Source organism: Barbatula barbatula (assembly GCF_947034865.1).
Source record: "Barbatula barbatula genome assembly, chromosome: 13".
NCBI lineage: Eukaryota > Metazoa > Chordata > Actinopteri > Cypriniformes > Nemacheilidae > Barbatula > Barbatula barbatula.
Genome location: NC_136776.1, coordinates 20,244,537 through 20,262,620, shown reverse-complemented (window position 1 = coordinate 20,262,620; position 18,084 = coordinate 20,244,537). Strand labels below are relative to the sequence as shown.

At 38.2% G+C, this 18,084-nt stretch overlaps 1 protein-coding gene across 1 annotated transcript in view; it reads right to left on the bottom strand.

Moving 5' to 3' along the window:
- Window positions 1-18,084, bottom strand: part of lrp1ba (low density lipoprotein receptor-related protein 1Ba) — a gene marked incomplete at its 5' end in the record, with an annotated part of 152,716 nt that overhangs the window by 12,834 nt on the left and 121,798 nt on the right. The window contains 13 exons of the mRNA XM_079471794.1: window positions 4-227; window positions 321-562; window positions 1,615-1,734; window positions 3,409-3,543; window positions 3,806-3,946; window positions 4,020-4,142; window positions 4,474-4,596; window positions 7,129-7,261; window positions 7,943-8,052; window positions 9,632-9,779; window positions 11,341-11,447; window positions 13,746-13,862; window positions 17,796-17,915. Coding sequence (XP_079327920.1) covers window positions 4-227; window positions 321-562; window positions 1,615-1,734; window positions 3,409-3,543; window positions 3,806-3,946; window positions 4,020-4,142; window positions 4,474-4,596; window positions 7,129-7,261; window positions 7,943-8,052; window positions 9,632-9,779; window positions 11,341-11,447; window positions 13,746-13,862; window positions 17,796-17,915 — 1,843 coding nt within the window. The remainder of the gene's footprint in view (window positions 1-3; window positions 228-320; window positions 563-1,614; window positions 1,735-3,408; window positions 3,544-3,805; window positions 3,947-4,019; window positions 4,143-4,473; window positions 4,597-7,128; window positions 7,262-7,942; window positions 8,053-9,631; window positions 9,780-11,340; window positions 11,448-13,745; window positions 13,863-17,795; window positions 17,916-18,084) is intronic.

The following is an 18,084-nucleotide window of genomic DNA, read 5'->3' as shown; positions in this document are numbered from 1 at the left end:
TACCCTCGTACAGGATTAACGGTGATAGCGAAGGGTTCCCCATTGATGTCAGTGATGAGTCTGGTGCAGTTTGGGCCACCCAGTTGTCCCACATTGATGGAGTATCGTAGCCGTCTCCAGTGTGCCGTGTAGTAGCTGAACCAGTGCATTCTGGAGTGATCGGTCCAATAAAGATTCCCAGTTACCCAGTCTGCAGAAATATCCCTCGGTCTTCTAAAGTCTGGACACTGAAAATACAGAATGTAGTTACGTTTTAAAACAGTATCAAAAGGACCTCAAAAATATTTTGTATGTCTATAATAAATCTATTATTGACTTACTATGACTCCACTGTTGGACGAGATTGGACTTCTGTCTTGCAGGTCTCTGTAAAACATTCCTCCCGGGTTAAACTGTGTGGCCCACACAAACTTGTGATGATGAAACAGAGCGTCCATTCCGATGATACGAGCGCTGTCTGAAATACGGGCGAGTGGCGTGTGTCCGTGAGTGTGGTTGTACGGATAAACAAAACTTCGGATTTCCGTGTCATTGGCAACATAAAGTACCTGATCTTCTGGTCCTGAGCAAAGAGACAAAAGTGTCACCAAAATGAAATAAATCGAATGAATCCAAAACAAACCAAACCAAATAAAACCAAAACGAATCAAATGAAACCACAACTAACCAAATGAAACCAAACCAAATAAAACCAAAACCAATCCAAATGAAACCAAAACAAACCAAATGAAACCAAAACTAACCAAATGAAACCAAAACAAACCAAATGAAACCAAAACAAACCAAATGAAACCAAAACTAACCGAGTGAAACCAAAACTAACCAAATGAAACCAAAACTAACCAAAAAAAAAAACAAGACGAACCAAATGAAACCAAAACTAACCAAAACTAACCAAATGAAACCAAAACTAACCAAAAACAACAAGACGAACCAAATGAAACCAAAACTAACCAAATGAAACCAAAACTAACCAAATGAAACCAAAACTAACCAAATGAAACCAAAACAAACCAAGTGAAACCAAAACCAACCAAATGAAACCAAAACTAACCAAAAAAAAAAAAACAAGACGAACCAAATGAAACCAAAACTAACCAAAACTAACCAAATGAAACCAAAACTAACCAAATGAAACCAAGACGGACCAAATGAAACCAAAACAAACCACATAAAACCAAAACGAACTAAATGAAACCAAAAAGAAACCAAATGAAACCAAAATGAAACAAAATGAAACCTAAACGGAACAATGAACCAAAACGAATCAGAAATTAATCAAACGAAACCAGAACAAACCAAAATGAACCATACAGAAACAAAATGAAGCAAACGAAAACAAAATGAAGCAAACGAAAACAAAATGAAGCAAATGAAAACAAAATGAAGCAAACGAAAACAAAATGAAGCAAATGAAAACAAAATGAAGCAAACGAAAACAAAATGAAGCAAACGAAAACAAAATGAAGCAAACGAAAACAAAATGAAGCAAACGAAAACAAAATGAAGCAAACGAAAACAAAATGAAGCAAACGAAAACAAAATGAAGCAAACGAAAACAAAATGAACAGAACAAAACAAAAGACATATATGAGTGTATAAACAGAAATATACCTTTTGTGATACATTCTCCATTTATTTCTTTAAAGTTTCGGTCACAGGTGCACTTGTACAACCCTTTGGTGTTGGTGCAGTACTGCGAACAGGTGCCGAACAGCAAACACTCGTCGACTTCTGAAGAGAGAGAAACACATCCGTCCATCAGGCTCTTCGCTCGCTCAACGAAGTGACATTTTTAACAACGCTGTAGGGATGTAGCGACGCTTGTTTGGGCTGTTAGGGATTACAGTGGAATTTTATTCATCTGCGTTGCATGCCTGCAGATTCTCTGAGTTTGAGTTTGTGTCAGGAAGATGACCCTGAAGCGACCGCTGGCATCCGGCTGATGGCTTATAGCCTAAGTTATAACTGAATACAGAGAGACCTTTACATTGGACTATCTATTTGATGAAAGATGGCAAGTAATGTGTACTGGGCAAAACCTACAATGACTATAAAATGGATTTGGATAGTAAACATCACTGTAAAGGAAAGGTTTGAACAGTGTCAACTTGACGTTATGAAAATAAAAATGTACCCTCGTGTTATTAAAACTTGTATTTGACTCTTTTTTCAGTAGAACACAAAAGAAGATATTTCGAGAAATGTCTCAGTGGTTTTGCGTCCATACAATGAAAGTCAACGAGGATCAGTGTTGTTTGGTTACCAACGTTCTTCAAAATATATTTTTTTTGTTCTGCAGAAGAAAGAAAGTAATTCAGGTTTGGAATGACATGAGAGTGAATAAACAATGAACGAATTGTCATTTTTTCATTTTCATCTTACTTCATACTTCTTTAAAGAGCAGATGAACTAACGCAATGAAACTCATACATTTTCTTTATCGCATGAATTATTATATTGTAAATCTTGCTCTTGCAGAAGACTTTTACAAGTGGAAACGTCTTGTTGTATAGATGTTTCATACATCATTATAAGAGTCTAGCACACAAGAAGAAAAACGATCACTTTATAAATCCCATCATCCATCATCCAAAAACTCTTCATTTTAATATATTCAAGCGTTCAAGTTTATCTCACTGTACCCGCAAAGGAACCACACTTCAACTGTTAACATATTCGGTTGATTTTGCTGTAAATTTACTCTTAAATACATTTTAATCAATACACATCTAAACATCCCACAAACCCACTTGACGGCAGCAGAGCAAATTCATTTGCTTGTGTGATTCATAGCAGAGCAGTCTACTGTATTAATGTACGGTACCAGGGTAAAATAAGTCTTAAAGCGACAGTTTACCCAATTTACTTGCCCTCGAGTTGTTCCAAATCTGTATACATTTCTTAGTTTTAATAAACACAGAAGGATATTTGGACAATTGCTTATAGCCAAACAGTTATTGGACACTTTACGATAGCAGTCAATGGTGCCCCTGAACGGTTTACTTTCCTACATTCTTCAAAATATCTTCTTTTGTGTTCATCAGTACAAAGAAATGTATACAGACTGGCAACAACACGAGTGTGAGGAAATGATGACATATTTTTCACACAAGGAGAGGAGATATTTGGAAGAACGTCAGTAACCGAGCAGATCTCTTCCTCCATTGACAGGCATAGTAGGGAAAATAAATGCTGTAGGAAGCAAGGGGGGACGAGATCTGCTCGGTTCCTGACATTCTACCAAATATATTCCTTTGTGTTGAGCAGAACAATGACATTTGTACGGGGGTTGGATCAATCTGAGAGTAAATGATGACAAAATATTAGACCTGAGAATCAGTCGTGCAGTATAAATGTGGCCAAATGGCTTTAAACGTCAATATTTCTGACACACAGAGTCTCTACCTTCGCATTGCCGGGTCTTCTGGTTCCTCTGAAAACCTTCTTTGCATTGACAGACTGAATTCGTTCTTGTATGGTTGCAAAACGCGTCATCTCCGCACAAATCTGGTTGCTCTCGGCAAACGCCTTCTGCGGAATCTGTAACCGAAAGCAGACACGTATTAAAAATACGTTTTATGCATGCGCACTGACGTAAACTAACTTAAAAGCTTTGGTTATCCAGCAATAAATATTTTTTATCAATAAATAAACTTTTGCTTTAAATGTACATTTTATGTTTATTTAACATTTTGTTAAATCACTCACAGTCGGAAATAAGAGAGAAAGACGCTAGAATCAAAACCGAGAATCGTGGGTGAATTTAGATACAACGCAAGTGAACTCAAAAGCGTGCACTTACGAGATTTGCATTCGCGCTCGTCCGAGCCACCATCTTGGCAATCGTCGAACAGATCGCACTGCAGCTCGGCCGGGACACATCGCTGGTTGGAACAAGAGAACTCGGACTTTCCACAAGGTCTCGACCTTCTGACCACCTCCACTGGAGAATCAAGAATACAAGAGTCATACACAGAGAGGAAGAACAAAACGAACAGCAGAAATGTCGTACTCACCACATTCGTCTTCATCCGAATTGTCGCCACAATCGTTCGCCGTGTTGCAGATTTGTTCGGTCCGCAGACACACCCTGTCGTTCCTGCAGCGGAAAGGTCTGTTCGGGGGGCACGGCAACTTTCCTAAAGGGCCACATACAAATGCATAATCACAACATCAGTTTGATTCACGAGTTTGTTTGGATGAGTGTTCAAATAATACTATGAAAAACAATCCAGGCCGTGTTACACGCGTCACCAAAACCACCTGCAGCTGCCGAGATAAAAGCCTACACAGTGTGTTGTGTTTACACAGCGTCGCAAATCTTTTGATTTCAACGTGAAGGTTTTGTCGCGAGGGGTTTGGAAAAGAAAAATACAGCAAAATTTTGAAACATTTGTTGTTGGATTTGGCTATTTTGGTGAAACGCTCATCAAAATTCAAGTGTTTAGGCATCTGGGAAAAAAAGCATACCACACATGTCACCATCTTCATCTGAATTGTCTCCGCAGTCATCCTCTCCGTCACACAACCAGACCAGCAGCTTACACAGCGTGTTGTTGCACATGAACTCGTCTGCGCGGCACGTCAACGATCCTGCAAACGTTTGTCGAAGGACAGTCAAACAAATGAGTTTGAAATCAATCTTTATTAGTTTGTTTGCAGCATGCAACTTTCGTCTTTTTAATGACGGATGCGTATATTTTCACACAAGGTCTTCGTGCATCCTTGAGTCGATATTGTGTTGCATACTGATTTAAGACTCAATGTTTGAATAAATGAATTCAGCTGTTCACATAAATATGCTTAATATGCTAATAAATCTGCGTGTATTTGTATAGATTTGTATTAAATGTAACACTATTTGTATAGCTGTAGGATTTATGTTTTGCTGGACAACCTGACGCAAATTTTAGCTCCAATTTAGCTTAAAATGACGCTTCAGGTAGGCTATAGTAAAATAAAGCATTACGGCCGTGCAACAAACAACTAAAACGACCGTACCCCAAAGGATGAGCCGACATCGGTTTTTGTGGTTCCTTTTAAAGGCTAAAGTTTGGATCCCAGCACAGAAAACTGGTGTTATATCAGCGTAAAGAGGCTGTTAAACTAAGAGCTTTGCTTTTCGGGAATATAGCGGCTTTTCTCGCCCCGAAGCCTCTTTTTTTTATTTGGTCTGAGAGAGAGAAGGTTTTACAGCAGGTGTCTGACAGAAATGGACCTTAATATCGCAAAGCTGCCTTGAATAAAACATAATGATCGTCTGTGGAAAAGAGCAACACTGAAGGGTGAAAATGGAAGATGGAAATATCTCCCAAAATATTGTGTTCGTGATCGGCTTTCGAGTTTCTCGAAAGTTTTGGAGGTTTAAAAAACCTGGAAAAATGTATGAATTATTGTTTCAATTGTATTGAAAATGAATGTACGTTTATATATAGTTGTGTGTAAGTTTATGTGTAACACCGTAGTTCGTTCTTTAATATGTCTCCACATACAGCGGAATGACAAAAGATCACATTAACTCGATATCATGGGAAAATGGGTTTAATAATAAAAACAAATATACATCTTTTCTTGTCAATAATATACTGCTTTTACTGAAATTCTGTATTCATAAATGTAAATTTTTAAAAGTTCATTGTTTTCCATGTTAATTGTTTAAAAGAGGTGAATAATGCAAAGGCTAAATATTGATATTGTTTATTGATGGATTTTGGTTTCATAATGTGATTTGTACAGCGTTTATTTTTTGATGTATGTGGGAATTTGTTATATAATTGACTATTGATTGTAAAGGATGAATATTGTTTCCGTCTTTTTGTTATTCATCATTAATAAATGTTTGGGGGGGAAATTAATAAATAAATAAAATTTTGATTTCATGGTTTCACTTTAACCATCACTATTTGTCCGTCACGTAAAGTGGAGACCGAACAAATATAAAAAAAAAATTGGAATCCATATGGATAATTTAATTACGGCATAAAGTACGTTTTTCAATCCGATTAGACCAAATGAACAACACCGCCACACAACTCCAGGCTGAAGGATGAAGGCGAGCAACGCGCGGTTGGTAACAGATCAAAGGCGTCCGATTCGGCAAAAACACCTAGGAGTCAGTCACAACAGAAGATTGTGCTCTCCAAATAAATCCAGACAACACGCATCCACTGACTCAGAGCTGTCTGAAAGGAACAAGAAATGTGACTCCGTGTCTTACGTGATCTGATACGACCACGCTGACGATTCAGAAGAAATGAAAAAGAAATAAATAACATTTCAAAAAGAGGCTTCATCTTTGATGCAAACTCCTTCAAAGGGCCGCAGGTGTGCGACTGCCGCCGCACATCTGCACAACGATATCAACAACGGCAATTTTTCAAAACACCGAAATTAGGCCTTTCATGTACTTGGTTGTCAGATATCAAGTGGCGACAGGGATCCTTTCATCCGTGGCAATTTTCGCAAAATATGGGGGAAATGACTGTTCTCGTGAGGCTGGGGATTTTTGGGGAGCTGCGGTATGTGCGTAAGGGTTGATCCGGCGTAAAGTATTATTGAGATGAGGGAATGGAAATCGTGTTTGGACAATCCTCTGTCGTGGCTTGAGAGCGAAATTTAAAGGTACTGGCACAAATACATCAGCGTCTGTCGCTTGGGTTATATGGTGTGATTTTGCTATTCTGTCTGATGTAACGGTTACAGTTTGTTAACGTGTTGTTTGTGAATAACCTGGATATCGTACACTGCAACAAATGACTTGAAATTCTGTGGGGTACAACATAACTAACAGTGAAAATCTGGGATTTGTCTTTTTCAATTTAATGGATCCAACGCTAACTTTGGGTACATTCTTCAACGACGCTCAAATAAGACGAATGATTAGGTTTTGGTACCTATCAGTACAGAAAAACAGAGATATACAAAACATTTTTTTTTATTAATCATGGAAACTGTAACGCAACTGTAACTCTTCATAAGTGCTCTTAGACTTTTGGTCGATCAGAAGTGGACGATACTAAATACAGGTGTAAACGGGGTGTGAGACGTTTAGACTTGTCCACTTTTGACCACTTCCAGAGGTAGTTGAAAATGCATCCGGACTGTTTCTGGAATTTCGGCACATACCTTGTTCACAGTTGTCCTCGTCGCTTTGGTCCAAGCAGTCAAAGACTCTGTCACACCTCCAGCGGGCAGGGATACAGTGTGCCCGATTACGACACAGAAATTCGTCTTCCTTGCACTCCCGGATACAGTCAACCTGCACAAACACACCAAACAAACAACTGGAACCACAGTTTCTTACTAGTTTTAAATACGGTTAAAGACAACTTCAACAGAGTCACCGAAAGGCACAACCCAACGGATAACTTTTAGCATTTTTTAGGCTCATTTAAATTCCAAACCAATTCTCAACGGAACGGCCTCCTCCTTTCAATAACGCAGCTGACTGATTGGTTGAATTAAGAGACGTGTCCCCTTTAGCAATGACCTTTAACCATTTACTGCTACTGAAATTGCTAACTATATATATAATGCACGTTGCAAGAAATGCGGTCCGGGCTCTCTGGGGGCCTCGGGAAAGAGGTCTGTTCTAATGTTCCTTATTGGGACAGGCAAAGCGAGTTGAACTATTGACATTGCATTATGAGTAAGGATGTAATTAAACCAGGGTCCCTGAAGAGCAGCACTCAGGAAAAAGCCCGGTGATATCTTACCGAGTAAAAACAATAGTTATAGCAAGCATCATTGCGTCACACGTAAGACTGGATATGCGATTGCATCATGACTTGTTATTTTGTTGTACCAGAGTTTCCTGCATTGTTATTTAAGAGTGTCTGTACCCGGCTGCACAACAAGTTTGTATTTTGCATTTGATCGTGATGAGAATCAAGTATACAGTGAGATGTAATGTGTGTGTTTGTGCGTGCACCAAGCTGACCTCATCGGATCCGTCGGAGCAGTCGTTTTGGCTGTCGCAGCGCTGGCTGGCCGACACGCACCCCCCTCCGACGCAGACGTATTCGTTCAGACCGCAGGACGTCGGCCGAGCTGCATGCACAGTCACGCAATAATGACTCATGTTAGAAAAGACATCTATAATCCTTTACTAAATATTTCTTGACACAAGAGCACACAGTGTTACACGAGATCGGGGGTCTTGAACTAACATGCATTCAAGAGCTCAGATCCAGAGACGATTGAACGAAGACTAAAACAACCTAAAGACAAACACAAAACAAACCTAAGATGCTCTTGTTAGTGTCAAAAATATTTAAAAAAAATTATATATATATATGTATGTTTATTTGTTTATGCTGTTTGCCAAAAGCATTCTAGGTAACGATTTTATCTCAATATGTTTTTTTTTTTATAAAAATAGTTTTCTATCAAATTCATTTGTTATTTTGTCCCATTTCAAGTTCAAGCGTAAGAGAGAGTTTAGAGAGAAAGTTTGTCACCATACAGGCAAAACTTTAAACATGTGCTCAATTATTTACGATATTATCATGTGAACAGTTAACATGATAACGATACACTTTTAAATGTCACGATTATTGACAGTTATATCATAAATAAAAAAATGTAACAATAAAATGATAAAATCAGTCAAAGAACACCTTGCAAAACATATCCAGCGTCCTCTAGACCTCTGAATGGAACATGTGATTCTCTGCTGTAGTCTGAAATGGCCAGTAAAAGCTTTTGGAAGTGTTTCGGCCACATAAATATTAATTTGTGGATGAAATTCCCTCGACTTGCCTCCAGTCGCAGGGAAAGAGAAAAAGAGGTGGAGAGAGACGTCAGCGCAAGAGCATTCTGAATGCATCTTAGCTGTTTTCACGATGAGAATAACTCAAGCAGCGTGTCCTCGGGTACCCACAACGCTACAATATTCTAAGCACTGCATTATTCTTGTATTTTGCAAGTTTCAAAAACAAATGAATCATTTACATTTTTGGTCATGTTGAATGTTTTTAGCAATTGATGCAATTACAATATTAATTCAATAGAAACTAAGAGTTTACAAATAGTATCTTTTCAAAACTTTTCTTACAAAATATCTTCCATAACAGCACCACGACTTAGTATTTCTGGTAGATAGTGTTAAATGCTGGGCCACATAAAATTGCTGTAATTTTCATTCTGAAGCACTCTGTAGGAGCACAGATGCCGATCGATATCACAGAAGATGCGAGTTTTAGTTAGAAGTGGTTTTATTCTTAGGAAGAAATCAAAGATGTGAAAGTGATATGGCCAGACTGCTTTTTTCACGGTAGATGCTTGTCGAAACCTTGAGAGATGTTTCTTATCCCCAATGGCCAATAAGCTATAAATCGAGTTAATGATGTATTGTCCTGTTCATCAAAACGGTCTTATATGAAACAAAACTCTATTGGTGAAAAACTGTCATTTTACTTTATTTTAAAACGACCTTACAGTTATAGACTGGGATGTCATAAAGGTTTGAAGGTAGGTCGGAACGAGGACTTGACAAAGATTCGATGCACTCTGGGGTCGGGAATATGGCGATTCACTTCAAATAAAGAGTATGTCACTTAGTTTTGCTAGCTGTCTTGTAACACCGTTGATCTGTTTTCGATCGGTTCGTTTTATTTAAAGAGCTAACCTGTCATGGCGGTGTTGGCGGGGCTGCAGTTGGCCTCATCTTCTCCGGTCTTGCAGTCTTCCTGTCCGTCGCAAAGCCATTTGATGGAGATGCATAAATGATTCATGCATTGAAACTGATCCTCCGAGCAGTGGCTCTCGCATCCTCTCTAAAATCACATCATATACTATAATAATGATATCATACACAACAGAAAAACATATTCATATCGGTACATTGTATAATTATAATATTAGCACATGATATTGAAACATAATATAACCAATATTAGCGCGTTATATACCGTCGCTGTCCTGTAACCTTGCATGCCCAAATTTGCTTTTTTTCAGGGAACGGATAAAACACTTTTTGAAAGATGAAATGCTGCGTTGTAAAAGTTGACAAACTCCCTTTAAATGCTTTTTATTAGTAAGATACTTGCAACGCCCAGTGACAAACAAAGGGTGACTAATAATGATTTTTAAGAAATGTACATCACGCAATATAGAGATACAAGGTTTTAAAAGGACAGCACCGATATTAGGAGTAATATAATGCCACAAAATGTACACATTGTATAATAGCAATAATATATAATTCACGATATTGGCACATTACATAACATACAATAATGAAATCACGACATCTGCGCATTACGTAATAATATATCATTAATAATACACAAACACAATAATACAGAAATAATATTTAATATTAGGGATGCACCGATACCAGTATCGGTATCGGGCCCGATACCAAGCTCATGTACTCGTACTCGTAAAAATTCCCCGATACCAAAGACCGATACCTCACGTGACGTAATTGACAGAACGTTCCAGTGCACACAGAGCACCGTAGCAGACACAATGTCATAGAGTGTTCACACCTGAATCGCGCTATTCGTGTGTAGCTGGACGCTTGAACATTTTGAGTTTACTCACTTAATTCGCGCGAAGGAATTCGCTTCAATCGCGAGTGAAATTCGCGTCATGGTAGGGGCTTCTGGCAGGCAGCTCCAGTCTTGTTGCGAAATGAGGCGCAGTCCTTCAGAGGCGAAGTCCATCATTGTTGTTTCAGATTTCTGCCTCCGCTCGCAATGTCATAATCACGTCACTACTACAGCAGGCGCCTGACTGATTAACGTGGCCCTAATTTTCGCCAAAGTTCCGATTTTTCAACTCGCACGAATAACGTGAATGCTCATTTCAGGTGAATCGCACCGCAAGTAGGTCTATCGCGTCTTTGCATTGACTTAACATGTAAATCACTCTCTCTTAATGCTTCATTTGCGCTTACCAGTGTGGAAATATTTCAAAATCAATGATGACGACCCACGCATGGCAATCTGCATGCTTATGTCCTTGGTTTTGTGCTTTGGAGGTTATTGGACACTGTGAATTTTGGCTTTGAAAAGTTTTGATAAGAACATAAGATTGATTTATTATTTCATAATAAGAGTTGAAGTTGTTAAAAATAATGATGCTGATATGTTCATTAGTCTCATTGTGTTGTTCTTAGAAAATTGCCACAAACAAAAAGAATCTAGCATCAGTGTTGGTATCGGTATCGGCGAGTACCAGGGAAAAATGTATCGGTATCGTACTCGATCTTTAAAAATGGTATCGGTGCATCCCTATTTAATATCACTATAACTGTGCTTTTATACGTCTAATATCGGATAAATGGTAATGATCAACAGTACGACTAATGGATCTGGTACTTGGTCGAACCTCGTCCGAGTTATCAGTGCAGTCGAAATCTCCATCACAGCGAAAGCGGGAGGAAATGCACTCTCCGTTTGCACACACAAAGTTTTTCGAGTTGCATGTGATGGGCTCTAAGAGAAGAAAAAAGAGTAACAAGGAATGAGCAACCGCCACCAGTAAGACAAACAAATGAACAAGCAGACAAAAGGCACAAAAACTGGTCAGTGAAGAATCTTATGACACATTGAAATGTCCTTGTGCCAGAAAGAATGCTTAATGCCACGGATAAATAAAGATGGAGAGAATAAATAAGTGACAAAAGGTAGGAGGAAGAACAGACGGAAGAAAGAAAAGGGATGAATAGAAGAATAGAGATACAGAAGACAGGGAAGAAGATAAAGGCAGTAAATGTAAGAGAGGAATTGGTCAGCTGTGTGGATCCTCCAGCAGTCACGCCTCTAACACGATTATCAGTCTCCCTGCATCCGTCTCAGCACCCCACAGATTATCTGCCCCGACATCAAGACCTCACGACCTAATGAGAGCCTGTCCGTGATGTTCCTGTGCCACTTCCCATGATAAAACCTCTCTCTGCCTCATGAATCTGGATATTACATGTGTTGAGACTTACTTGTGTAACCAGCATCAAACACGGATTAACCCGAAGAACTATATTCAGACGGACGCTTGCGTACATACACAAACAATCAAGCTAAAACGTAAAAGTAACGTTTTGTTAGTAGGCCGTGCTTGTTAGTATTGTTAAAATCGGCCCTTAGGAAAAGATGTCACATAGCTACGTGAAAGAACATCGCATGCATTTAGTGTCTGCTGTGTTGAGAAATCCGTTTTCTTTTATGTGAGAAACGATCAACGCAAACAATGAAATCCGGCTCCCACACAGTTCAAAAATCCTCAAGACCCGCATGACAGCTTTAAGACGTTGTATATCTTTAGTAAATGATGTGTGCCATCCGTTAACAGAAAACTGACATTGATTTGCTATGAGTGCTTTGCGTTGAAGTGGCATCTCAAAACTTTATATAAATAGTAAGTAGTAGTTAAAAGCACTCCTTAAAATCCATTATTACTACTTGGAAAGAGAGTCTAGACACAAATGATGCAGCCATTAAAACCAAACTGCGGATGAGGGTTTGTGATCAACTCTGCCATTCAGTGCAATGTTTCCTCCGCTGACTGTCAATCAAAGTCGCAGGGCTGAAAAAATGCGGCTGCATGGATGAAAGGCAGCAACCGAGAAGACAAGAAAAATACCTGCCTGCATTTCGGGAAAATTGAAATAATCATCTCTTGTGCAACACACTTGATGCAAACTTCGACAGTCACAATTTTGGCGGTTTCTCGCTCTCGAAAAAGCAGATGGAAAAGTTGGAAGGCTTAAGGAGTTGCGTTTAGACGTATTAGAAGCTCTTTCACTGGCGGCGAACGTGCTTTGTGTCTCCTTAATGGTCCAGCCTTTAGGGCAAAAGCAGGCAAAAAACATGGAGGAACAAGTTACATCAGGACCACGACACAGGGATGGAACGCATCCAGCGAGAGAGTCAAGCACTTTTCAGAGGGGATGAAAAAGCATGTGTCAAACTCAGAAGATGGAAGTTCTATGTGCACTGAGACGAATTCATTTTAAGCCTTTTTAGATACGCTGCTTTATCTGTATGTTTGGATTTTTAAAGGAATCTTCCAAAAGCAACAACATCACGGCGGATTACAAAACGTTTGGCCAGGTACACAGTGCAGGGATTTGGTTAATGTCAGAATAAAAAAAAACACAAAGCAAAACAACAGCCAAAAACGTAATATTAAACAATAAATCTATAATTTGTGCTCGCTCGGTTGGTTTATGTTAGAAACACAGAGCAAAACAAAACAAACAAACAAAAAAACACAAAACCAACAACACAATATTAAACAAAAACAAACATTTTTGCACTTGCTCTGTTGGCTAATGTTAGAAAAACAAAAAACACAATAAAATGTAAAACAAAAGCTTGAGATAAGTCATATAAAAACATATCAAAAACAAAACAGTAAACAAAGGAATATAAAAACAAAATACAAATCTAAATACAAAACAAAACACACTATTAAACAAAAAAATCCAAAGCAGTGTATTTTATGTGCATGCTCAGTTGAATAATATTAGAAAAACACAAAGCAAAACAAACAAACAAAAAATAAAGCAATAAGCCCTGCGAAGCAGTGGGTTACAGTGCATTTCATAACAGCTAAGGGGGTTGTGGCACGACACGAAGCGGTTATTCCATATGCGTAACAAGGTCTCTTAAGATAAAGGAATAAATCAAACATTTTTTATTTTATGTATATGAATTCAAAGAGCAACATTCATGTTTTTGTTCATCAATGTTTTTGTAAATATCTGAAGCGAGTTTAGATGCAACATGACTTACTGCAGTTTTCCTCATCTGAATTGTCGCTGCAGTCGCTCTGCCCGTCACATCTCCAGTGGTCCGGTATGCAGTTGTTGTCCTTGCATCGAAATTCATGCGGCCCGCAGGTCTTCTCATCTGCATTCACAAACAAACATAGTTCTCAAAACAAACACATCCCGTGTCGAAGTTTCGACGATAGTACTGTAACATCCATTGGAACACCTGTAAACACAAATCAATGTTTACAAAACAGTTCCATCAAATAACTCACAGCACCTCTAGTGTCAACAGGAAAAGTTACATGTGAGCCTGAACCTCAATTCAACTTATCGGTCACGCACACAAAAACGTACATACTGTTAAAATGTACAATGTATACAATAAAAAAAAACCGTTTGTGTCTTTGATCTTTAATGATCAACATTCATATCTCATCTTTTTGACTACAGGAAATCAGAAATGCAATTTCCCCTCGTCTGAATGTCGGAGACGGCTAATCCGGCTATCATGAGGGAAGATGAGAACATAATGCATGATTAATTGACAATCGCAATGCTGTGTTTGAGAGCTAATTCCCAGACTTAAAATGACATTATGAGAATTCAAAAAGAACAAGGCAGGAATATTAAGATCGTTTCTTTTTGAAGGTGACGTTAGCCGTGATGCTAACGTCGAACTGAGAAAGTAACGAAAACATTTATAATAATATAATTAACAATATGATTAATAATTCTGGAATTGTTTACAAACATATGTGGTTTACCTGCATTGTGCGATTTGTATGTTCCAGACACGCAAGAGCAGAATGAAACACAATAACATTTATTTCGTAAATGTAAATGTTTTGAAACATAGTGCTTTGCTGTGGATAGTAAGCCAGTGACCGTTCAGTTGCTGTACTTTTCGTAATATCTATTCGATGCGTTATAAATATTTCATATCAACATACAGTTTGATTGTGATACATTTAGTTATCCTGAATACAAGCGAAATCATTTCAATTTAATTTGCTCTGATCTCAGCGTAATACCAACTTATCATAACTATAGTATTTTATACGGCTTGCGTTTGCGCTCTAGGCAACATTCACGGCGGCCGACACGAAGCAGGTGAATGATTCCGAATAAAGAAATGAAGCTCATGCTCAGCTGGAAGAAGCCACATCCCGAAAATTAAGAGAGGCGCTTGATGCGCGTCTGAGGCCATAATGTAAATGTTTTATGAGAGCCGGATCAAACGATCCATTCTTCTGTAGCGGGGTTAATGGGATCCTTTCATGTGACACAGCAAAACAACTCCAACAAACTCTCCAATCATCAGTCACTCACTTAAACATTTTTATTAGACCACCTGTCATAATAAGGACAAATATTTGAGGAATCCTTCAAAAGCTTTTCTAACTTTAAATGGTATTTCCTCTAATTAGGCAAATGTATTAAGCACTGTATGTATTTACATTAAGAACGTGACATTACATCCAAACGTTCATTTCTGCCGACATCCCCAAAGTTCTCATCTCAGTGAACCAATAAATACACCCAACCAATATCTTCTGATCTTTCATAAAATCTCAAGGCTGGCAAATGCCTTTTATAAAAAAAGATGCAACAAGACGAACAAAATATTGATTTTGAAATGAAGATCCACTCCGGTGGTGTTCGGACACTTATGCAAGCGTCTCGTTTTTAAAAATCAATGAAGTGTTATGCAGCTAAATGTGAATATTCCATTAAAATCTCTCAACTGATGTTGTAAAGTGCGCGAGTGTGTTTTCTATAAGAGGGCATGCAATGCAACCCATTATAATAATGAAATAGATGAAATACGCTTTCTTCCTTTCAAATGCATACCCTTTTCATTTACTATATTCTTTCATTTAAAATTGGATTCGCTCTTGCATATCCTGTTTCACTTAACTGGAAAAAATAGGCATTCGTGTAACATTCTCAATTCAGAGTGATATCTGCCGGTGCCGATTCTGAACATCAAATGACTATTTCTTTACTCTCTGAATGTTATTAATTCTCAATAATGGATTATGATTCTTAACATTTTCTGTACACAGAGCACAAAATTGCATTTTCCTGTCCTATTTTGATTGATCTGTTCAAAAATAAGCTTTTGTCGACCAATACCGATTATTGGCAGATATATCGGTTTATCTTAATTTCCGATTATTGTGTTCTGATTCATATAATATCCTTTTGGATACAAAAGGTCCCGAAAGATTGTAACAGCAAATAAACTTAAGTTAAAATTTTCCATCTTTACACTGCATCAATGTAATGAATCCCAATGGGTTTTTCGGCCCCATGGAGAGGTGTGTTGGACGGTAATAGACAGTGCTTGCGCGGTAATGTCAGCCTTGTAGTATAATGAAAGAAAATTTGCAGGAAGTTACATTAAAACATTTAAAAGACTAATAATGTGCCAGAAGACCATTACGGAACTAGTCATAATTCAAAAAACGTCTCTGTTCTGTGACGCAGTGATGCTAAATGATTCGTACAAAGGGACTGGCATGAAGAACATAAGGTGTTTGTATAAAGCACAACATCTGCGAATCCATTGAAGCTCTATATTTTAAAGGACTCTACAGCACGTAAAGACATCGCCTTAAGCGAGCTCTCCTATACAGAAAGGAAGAGAATATTTTGTGTTCTGAAATCCGAAGTCTGTAACCTTCATCATACACAATTCTGTAGCACTATTGTGAGATCATCAGGAAGACTCAAGTGAGAACACACACAAACTCAGCTGTCGATGGTACAACAAATGTCAGGTTTGAATCGACGCGAGTCAGCTACAACCTCTACGCCGTGAAGATTTGCATCAGAATAAACCTTCAGTCTTTCTTAAGCACCTCAGCGTCCAGTAGGTCTCACAGATCATACTGATCCCGTATAAGCCGACTATCAATTAGGTCAGCATGTTAGAAGAACGTGTCAGTCTGAGATACTATGAGTTAGTATGGAAAGCAATGTCTAACCTGCCTGAATGAATACTTTTAAGATGAACTAACTAAAAAGAAAAATCTGTAAAAAAAGATTCTGTAAATTGGAAAGATTTTCATATACCGTAAAATATTTTTTCCACTATAAAATGTAAGGATATACTGTATTGATATATATGAAATAGTTTTCCCCATTTTTCTTGTAAATATGTCGTCTTATTCTGTCATTTTATAGTTTTTGACCATATCTCAAAAAGAAATGATATATTGTAAAAGAAACAGACATTTTCTGGCAACTGGGGCACCAGAAATAAACTGGAAAATAAAGTTTATTTCCCCGTAAAATTACATTTCCCCTGTTATCTTTTAAATATGCTTTTTCTGTAACTTTACGTTTTTTGACCGTATTTGGTAAAATTACAGCAATATTTACAGTGTATATTATTATGTATGTATTATATCTATATTTCTATATTTTTTATGTCTCTTTTATAGATTTTAAGATAAACTCCAGCTCAAGTAATGTGAGCTATGCCATCCACAAGCTTTTGTGAAGAGAAACAACTGGGATGATCGTTGATCGTCATAACGTAAGTCTTCTGGACCTCGAAAGAGCAATTTCTGAGCAATAATGTTTCTATATAAGCTACATAATCCACTGGCAGTCCAAATAACAGCTTTTATGCACATATTAAGTGCAGATCTTATTATGAAACACTGCTATTTATAAAGCGAGAAACTATGTAATTATATTGAATAATTAATTTTGGGCCCAATGTGGAAGGCAAATCGGTAAGCTGCTCAGGAACCAAACACAACACAACCTGACATGGCTCGCCCTGAGAAACCGTTAGCGCTCGGGTGAGCGGTTACCGACCAAGGCTTCTTACCGCACTTATTCATCTTCCGACCCAACGCCAGGCCTAAAACCTCCACAACATCTTTTCTAAAAGTAGGCAAAAGCTATCCTTATTCATCAGAGTAAGCCTTCTGGGTAAACAGACGGTGCAACATTAACGCAAATGAAATGGGTTTAAACCGACGCAGGATTCAAGGGTGTTCGGGGTCGGTGATGATGTGCGTGAGGAGATGCTCTTTGACGTCGACTGACTCACCGCAGTTGGCCTCATCTGAGCCGTCTGCACAGTCGGGGTCTTCGTCGCACACCCACAGTTTGGAGATGCAGTGCATTGTGCTCTTGCACTGAAACTGGGATGGCGAGCAGGTATTTTCAGCTGGAGACGTGAGAGAGACAATAAAAGATGATGTCAAACAACGAAAGCTGAAAACCATTTAACAGACATATTTTCTGGATTTTACATAAGTTTAAAATAAAAGAAATATGCAAAAAACTATTTTTATTACTTCCGATTTTAGCTAAATGCAGACACAAATATAAGCCAT